The sequence below is a fragment of the Meles meles genome, chromosome 7 (assembly GCF_922984935.1).
Source record: "Meles meles chromosome 7, mMelMel3.1 paternal haplotype, whole genome shotgun sequence".
NCBI lineage: Eukaryota > Metazoa > Chordata > Mammalia > Carnivora > Mustelidae > Meles > Meles meles.
Genome location: NC_060072.1, coordinates 17,620,889 through 17,629,554, shown reverse-complemented (window position 1 = coordinate 17,629,554; position 8,666 = coordinate 17,620,889). Strand labels below are relative to the sequence as shown.

Here is an 8,666-nt window from a genome sequence, read left to right as displayed (position 1 = left end):
CCCCACGTGAAAGCGTCTCACCCGCCCGACGATTTTTTAGAAGGGGAAACCAAGGGCAGAAACCGCCCGCCAGGGCGACACTCGAGCTCCCGGTGGATTTGAATGACGGCTCCCTCCTGGAATGCCTTCAGCACCTCGTGTTTTCCTTGTGTGCCTGTAAACGTTGCCAAACGCACAACGGCTCCCTCTCGGTCACGGAGCTCGGATGTTCGTCGTTCAGATTTCATCTAAAGATACAATCCTTCTCCTTCAGGTTTAACAGGTTGGTCGGACGAGCCAGCCTTCACCCTGAATTTAAAATGTTGCATTTCCTGTCCCCCTCCAGCGCCCCCGCCCCGCACCCCCAACAGTTGCTACCTGACATGGGCTTTTCCCAACCAGGTGATTATTTGGGCCGCAAGACTCCATGCCCTGTTCCTGCCTCTGCAGCCAGGCACCCCCGCTGGCTTTTCCTGACTGCAGTGTGGGTCAGACTTCCCGGGGCTGCGACCATCACAGATGGGCTGTGAGCCAGACACCGCCGCGCGCCGCGAAGGGCGGCAGGATTTCTGCAACGGCAGCGGGCAATCGCGTTCCCTTTACTTCCACTAAACAAGTGGCCCGGTGCCACATTAAACTTTCCAGCTTTAATCATTTAAAAATACATAGCCATGTTTTATTTATAGAGCTCCTACTGTTTCTCCGCATATTTTAACATTTCAAGAGCAAATAAGGAAGCAATGACAAGTGAAAGCCTCCAAGTTATTCCAAGAGGAGTTAAGTAGCAATGCCACTGTGCAATCAGACATCCTGACTTGAATTCCAGCTCCTCTCGTGTACTGTCTTACGACCCTGGCCGCATTTCTTTGCCCCTCCCTTGTAGTTTCCTCACCTCTGTAATGAGACTGATAGTTGCTCGCTACTTCTTAGGGTTGTTTGGAATTAAAGAAAATGCACAAAGAAAACCCTAAAAAAAAAAAAAAGTTGGCCTCCTATCTTAAGCTCTTTATATGATATGAATTTCAATCTCCATCAAACTTTTAAAAACTGTCATTTGCTAAAAAGGGGTAAAACTGGTCTGCCTTGGACCTCTCCCTTGATGATGACCGATGCAAGTGGAGTTTTCAGAGTGAAATGATGTGCTCAAAGACAGGAAATACAAAAAAAGGAAGTAGTAGGATTGAGAGATGTATGACTAATCCACACACTGGATGATGAACCAAACGCTGCACGATGACTGCTTTTCCTGAGTTCATATGCTCTTATTTCAGTACTGTTGATCTAACAGACATGCTCAGTTGTGATGCAACAACAAGGTTCGTCAGCTCCCACTGTTTATCAAGGGCTGTGTCAGGAGCCCCAGGGCAGCAAGGGTGGATAAAGCACTCTCCTGACCCTGGGGACCTAACTCTAAAAGACAGGGACCTACCTAGTCCATGCCCCCCTGCTGTTGAATCCCAGGTCATGCTGGCTTGACAACCTGTGTTCTCTGTGCCCTTTACACCTGCATTCAAGAAGCCCCCCAGTAAGTGTTACCCCCATTTTTCATGATCACATGATGGCAGACATGTATCACAGTTTAGTTGTGGAAAAGACATCATTGAGACTAATCCAGACTCTTTCCTTTTTTTTTCTCTTGACTGTTCAGATATTTTATTGCTTCTAGACTAATCTAGACTTTTCATTAAAGGTTGGAGGACCAGTGATCGTCTCTTTTCCTGGTCCACACATCATAGCTGCCCCTTAACTTATACCATTATTTATATGAGCCGTAATTCGGCAAACAACAAAGCAGGATCCTTGGCACAAGGAAGACTTCCTGGTTGGATTTGACTTTATGACTTTAATGAGGCCTCCTAGAATTTCTGTGATGGTAGCGTCCAGTATAGAATGAATGGTCTCTGTTTCCAACTTCCTGATTCTATTCTTGCCCCTTTCTTCTCCGTCCGTTCTCTGAAGTCAAGGCCTGGAAGGATCTGGCTTCTGCTTTTCTCTCCCTCCCCCACTTACGCCTCCATCCTTACCCCCTTCCACCTTCAAAACACATTGGTCTTGACTCTGCCACACACACCCACATGGCTCTTGTCTTAAGGTCTTAACTGGTTCCTTTTCATCTTTGAGGTCTTACTCTTCAAAGAGGCCTTCCCTCACCCCTCCTAAAGTGGCCCCACCTGGTTACTCTGTAATGTCATCTAGTCACGTCACCTCATGTGAAGGTAAACACTGTTCTCTTCACGCCAATCTACTCAGCCGAACTGGATTGTCTTGTTTATTTATGGTGTGTAAATATAACCAAAATGCGGGCCCTTCCCATTTTCCCCCATGACTACCACCATAGTCCAAGCCATATCTCCTCTCGCCAGGGTGACGGCAGTGACCTTCTAACTTGTCTCCCTACTACCGCCCCTTGCCTACACAGCAGCCAGAGTGATTCTCTGAAAATGTGAAGGAGATCCTGTCACCCTTCTGCTCAGAAATCCTCCAGTACCTCCCAGCTTCCCTCAGAGTAAACGACAAAGCCTTTAGGGTGGCCTTGCAAAGCGGAGGGTGACAAGTGTGTTCATTCTAAGTTGAACAAAGGAAAAGATTAATTGTTCTTTGGTCGTAGTACAACTAACAACCAGAATCTTTTCAACAATCAGTGACAACCTCTTACTCAGTGACAGCTCCCCGCTTCAGAAAGTCAGCCGATCAGCGACAGCCACACGCCAGTAATCCTGTTTCCTTAGCTAAAGGTCAACTCATTCCCCAAACAGTCCAGCTTCAAAAAGTGGGAATCTCTGAACCCACACTTCCCAAAACACCACATAAGACCACAGATTTCATTGTTCACAGGCTCTGCCTTACAATGAGGCTGTTCTTTGCTTAGCAAGAAATATATTCTGCACTTTTTATTTGTTTCTTTCAGAAATGAATGGGGCCTTTTCACTGGGCAAGGCCCTATGGGATTTATGATCTATCCCCTCTCCACTCTCCCTCTTTTACTTTTTCCTTTGCTCATTCCCCTTCTCCTCCTTATTTCTAATAGGAATGCTCCTGCCTCAGGACCTTTGCACTTGCTGTCCCATCTACCTGGTAACTTCTTTTCTCAGACATCCTCATAGCTCATCCTCTCAGCTCCTTCCATTTCTCAATGAGGCTGACCCTGATCTAAAAGTCGCAATTCTAGCTCCCTATCCCCACTCTTGCTTAACTGCTTTATTTTCTTTTCCAATGATACTTATCACCTTTTACAAACTATAGAGTTTCCTCACTTACTTTGCTTATGGTTTATTTTCTATCGCTTCCCATTAGAATGTAAGTTCTATGAGGACAAGGATTTTTGCTCATTTTGTTCACCAATGCATCCTGAGCACACAGTAGGTACTCAATAAATATTTGTTGACTGAATAGATTTTTAATATTTCACCTTATTAAGATATGAACACTTTGAGTGCAAAGACCTTGTGTTCACCACTGTATACTTGGTGCCTGAACAGTGCCTGGCACATACTGGGAGCTCTATAGGTCCATATGGAATTGAATGCATGAGCAGGCATTGGATAAAGCTGTATTTTAATTGATAATGTAAATGACCCTGAAATTACTAAAGCCTGATATGTCATCTCTCTCTGGAGAAACAGTTCATAAACATATTTAAAATTCTTCAAGTTATTATGAAGTGTTAATCAAAATATTCAAAACATACTCATCACTATTTCCCCCTGGATTAGTGAGTTAATTAAATATTTTTGAAAATATCTTTGATCAACCTGAGAAACCAACAAGGTCCCTTGTTTCTAGGGCTGCTCAGGCCATGGACTAGAGGAAAACTTGTCTTTAATAGGGAAAGAAGCCCAGAAAACGTCCTTTTGCTTCAACTGTTGGGTCTCCTCTGCACTGGCGACCCTGTCTGCAATCTCTCTTTAATCTGCTTACTATAACAGCATGCCCAGATTATCTTCCTGAAACACAGTCCTCATCATGTTACCTTTACAAACCATGAGAAGAACTCCTATTCATTTTGTGTTTTCAGTGCATCGGGTGCTCTGCAAAATCCTACATGTATTGTTGTCTCATGTCAGCCCTGCAATGACCTCATGAAATAGGGGTTATTATTATCCCCATCTAAAAGACTTGCAAACAGGCAAAGAGCTGCAGAAACCCAGAAATCACAGAGCTGGAAGCAGGGGGAACCAAGTCCCAAATCTACCACTCTGTCTCGGTCTCGCCCCACTGCAGGTTCCTTCTGGCCCCAATCCCTCCGATAAAATCCCTCCCATTCCCAGGATCTGAACTGACATTTCTCTGAGAAGATATACAGATGGCCGACAAGCACATGAAAAGATGCTCAACAGCATTGACCGTAAGGGAAATCCACATGAAAACCACAATAAGATACTACTTCAGACCCATTAGTTTAGTGATAATAAAAAAGAAAAACAGTAGCAAGTGTCGTTGAGGATGGGGAGAAATCAGAGCCTCCTACGCTGTGGCAGAAGTGCAGTACCAGGCAACCGTTGGGGAAAAGGGTCTGGCTGTTCCTCAAACAGTTCAACATAGAGGTACCAACTGACCCCACAATTCTAATTCCTAGGTATACACCCAAGGAAAGTGAAAAAAATATATCTGCACAAAAATTCAGACATGAAGGTTCGTAGCAGTATTATTCATATAGCCAGAAAGTGGAAATAACTCAAATGTCCATCCAGTGATGAACGGATAAACAGAGCGTGGTCTACCCATACGATGAAACATTGTTCAGCCACAGAAAGGAGTGAAGTTCAGATACATGCTTCAACGTGAATGAACCTTGAAAACATTATTAAAGGGAAAGAAACCAGACACAAGATCACAGAGTAGGTCATTTCATTCATATCCAATGCCCAGAATAGGGACGTCTCCAGGGCTCAGTTGGCTGAGCATCTGACTCTTGGGTTTGGCTGGGACTGTGATCTCGGGGTCATGGGATTTAGTGGCAACTCTGGCTTCCTGCTCTGCGGGGGTCTGCTTGAGATTCTCTCCTTCTGCCCCTCCCTCCACACGGTCTCTCTCTCTCTCTCAAATAAATAAATAAATAAATATTTTAAAAAATAAAATAAATATAGGGGCGACTGGGTGGCTCAGTGGGTTAAGCCTCTGCCTTCAGCTCAGGTCATGATCCCAGGGTCCTAGGATCAAACCCCCCATCAGGCTTTCTGCTCAACAGGGAGCCTTCTCCCCCGCCCCACCCTGCCTGCCTCTCTGCCTATTTGTGATCTCTGTCTGTCAAATAAATAAATAAATACATCTACATGTTTTTCTCTCTCCAGAGTAGGCAAATCCATTGAGACCGAAATTTGATTAGTGGCCCCTTAGGGCTGGAAGAGGGGAGGAGAAAGTAAGGAGTGGTAGTTATAGGGTATGGGGTTTCTTTCTGAGGTGATGAAGATGTTCTAAAATTGACTGTGGTGTCTGTAAATGATATCTCAGTAAAACCATTAACCCCCTCCCCCAAATTCTGGCCATTGTTAATATCTTTATGTGTGAAACACATACAAATTCATGAGAAAAGCCCTAAATCTTCAATAGATAAATAAGTATAGGGGCACCTGAGTGGCTCAGTCATTAACCGTCTGCCTTCGGCTCAGGTCATGATCCCAGGATACTGAGATCAGGTCCCCCATTGGGCTCCCTGCTCAATGGGAAGCCTGCTTCTCCCTCTCCCACTCCCCCTGCTTGTTTCCTCTCTCACTGTCTCTCTCTGTCAGATAAATAAATAAAAATCTTAAAAAAAGTACAGAAACAGAAAATAGAAAACTCATAAGAGAAAAAATACAAATGGCTAATAAACTTGTCTGGAGAGGGAAGGCTTACCCTCAAATGCAAATTGAAAGAAAAAGAAGTTTACAACAAAGATGATGAAGACGTGGTGAGATGAGTATTCCCATCCACAGAGGATGAGAAGCTTTCTAGAAAGCAATTATTAGTCAGCATGCATTGGCAGCCTTTGAGATGTTCTTACCCTTCGGGCATTTGGGCGGTTGAGTGTTCCACTCAGGTCATGATCTCAGGGTCCAGGGATGGAGCCCCATGTGGGGCTTCGCACTCAGCAGGAAGTCTGCTTTGCTCCCTCTCCTTCTTCCCCTCCCCCAAACCCTGCTCCTGTGGTCTCTCTAAAATAAATAAATAAATCTGCTCTTGCCGCCATCTTTCCTTGCCGCCATAATGGTGCACATGAATGCCCTGAGAGATGCTCTCAAGAGCATTAACGACACTGAAAAGAGAGGCAAACGCCTGGTTCTTGTTAGGCTATGCTCCAAAGTCATTGTCCGGTTTCTCATGGTGATGATGAAGCACGGTTACACCAGTGAATTTGAAATCACTGATGCTCACAGAGCGGGGAAAATTGCTGTGAACCTCACAGGCAGGTTAAAAAAGTGTGGAGTGATCAGCCCCAGATTTGATGTACAACTGAAAGATCTAGAAAAATGGCAGAATAACCTGCTCCCATCCTGCCAGTTTGGTTTTATTGTACTGACAACCTCAGCTGGCCTCATGGACCATGAAGAAGCAAGACGAAAACACACAGAAGGAAATATCCTGGGATTCTTTTTCTAGGGACGTAACACATACGTGCAAATAAAATGCCTCAATGGACCAAAAAAAAATCAATCAACCAATCAATCAATCTGAAAAAGGATGTTCTTACCCTTCTAGCCAATAAATGTGTCATAAAAAAAAATATGTAATGTAGGTAATAAGATATTCAGAAGAGCATGTTAGCAGTAGAAAAAACTGGGAAAAACAATGTGGTAGGCAGACTCCAGAATGGCCGCCAGTGATCCCCAGCTCCCAGCATTCACACTTTTGTGTAATCCCCTCCCCCTAGAGTGTGGGTTGGACTTAACTGATTCACTTCCAATAAACAGAGTACATCAGACACAATTAGATTATGAAAAGACTCTGAGTTTTCTTGAGTACCCTTTCTCATTTTCTCTTCAGATAGATGATAAGCAGATATCTGTAGATGTCTGTCTCTTCACCTATCTGCCGATAGTGGGAGAAAGAACTGATGTCTCCAACCAGCAGCTAGCACGGAACTGAATTCCACCAATAGCCAAGTAAGTTTGGAAGTGGGTCTTCCCCGTTTGAACCCTGACATGACCACAGCCCACCCAACATCCTGGTTGCTTCTTTGAGAAGCCCTGAGCCAAAGCCACTCCAGATTCCTGCCCCACAGAAACTGTGAGGTAATAATCGTTTGTTGTTTTAAGCCATCGAGTTTTGGGGTAATTTGTTACATAGAAATAGATGACTAATACAACTGGGTTTCTGAAGTAGTAGAATATTATGCTACTTAAAAAGTTTAAGAACTTTTAATAACATGGGAAGATGTTCAGAATACAACATTGAGAATAAAGCAAACTACAAAAAGATACATAATATGATCCCAATTTTGTTAAGTCTATATTTATATTTATATGAACACTTACAAGGGAAAACCTACCAGTAAATCTGTTGAGAATCAACAGTTTTCTCTGAAAAACTGAATAGGTGTTCAATGCATGCTCCTTGATTTCAGTTAGGAAATAATTTACGCTGTCCATCTTTATTGAATGTCTACCATGTGTCGGTCAGCCCCGGGGGGAGACAGAGAGGAACAAGACCAAGACCCTGTTCTGGGAGAACTCACTTCTTGATGACATCTTACCGTGGTTTCTTCTTGGGTGGTGGTGCTGGAGATAGAGAGATGGAGAGTAGTAGATGGACTGGCAATACATTTTAGAGGTAGAATATTTTTTAAAATTGAAGTTCAATTAATTAACATGTAATGTATTACTTGTTTCAGGGGTACAGGTCTGTGAATCATCAGTCTTATATAACACCCAGTGCTCATTACAACACATACCCTCCCCAATGTCCTTCACCCAGTTACCCATCCCCCCCACCCCGCTCCGTTTCAGCAACCCACAGTTCGTTTCCTAAGATTAAGAGTCTCTTAAGGTTTGTCCCTCTCTCTGGTTTCATCTTGTTTCATTTTTTTTTCTAGACTTAGAACATTTTTGTGCCAAAAAAGAATAGTGAAGAAATATGGTTTACTTTTGAGTTATTGGATTGGCTAACTCGCATGGAGGATTCTGGAGCTAGACTCCTTGGTATGATATCCTGGTGCGATCAGCTACCGGTGGGTGACCTCGCGTCCACGGGCTCCATAACCTCTGCATGCCTCATCTCCTTATCTGTGAAGTGATGCCTTTCCTCGTCCATTTTGGAGATGACCACGTAACTCAGGCTTGTGGGGAGGCATGAGTTAGTGTAAAGAGCTTAGAAGAGTGCCTGAAAACTGAAACATTGAAACATTGAAAAATGCCCCAAATTGTTAGCCATTGTTACCATTGTTAGAATTATTGAGATGGGGACAACTTAAAAAAAAAAATCAAAACTGAGAATGACTATGACTCCTTAGGAAGTGTAACAGCTATTATTATTTCCTTATTACATTGGGATCCTGCCATCTTTAAAGGTTATCTAGTTTACCTAGTTATGGGAGTAATTTATATGCAATGTCATCATTAACACCATCATCACTGGATTAGAGGTGCCTGGGGAAGGAATAAAAGGGCAGTAAATTTTAATAGGGACTTTAGAGAATGGTCCTACCAGGGAGGGGTGATGAGGCAGGCTGAGCCCCAGAGGGGAAGAAACTGCCAAGGGAGGTCCCTGGA

General features: G+C 43.8%; 1 protein-coding gene across 1 annotated transcript; it reads left to right on the top strand.

Moving 5' to 3' along the window:
* Positions 1–6,159: 6,159 nt before the first annotated feature.
* LOC123947368 (40S ribosomal protein S15a-like) lies at positions 6,160–6,558 on the top strand. Its single transcript, XM_046013537.1, has one exon. It carries the CDS (start codon positions 6,166–6,168, stop codon positions 6,556–6,558), a length of 393 nt encoding a protein of 130 aa, XP_045869493.1. The 5' UTR covers positions 6,160–6,165.
* Positions 6,559–8,666: the final 2,108 nt, after the last annotated feature.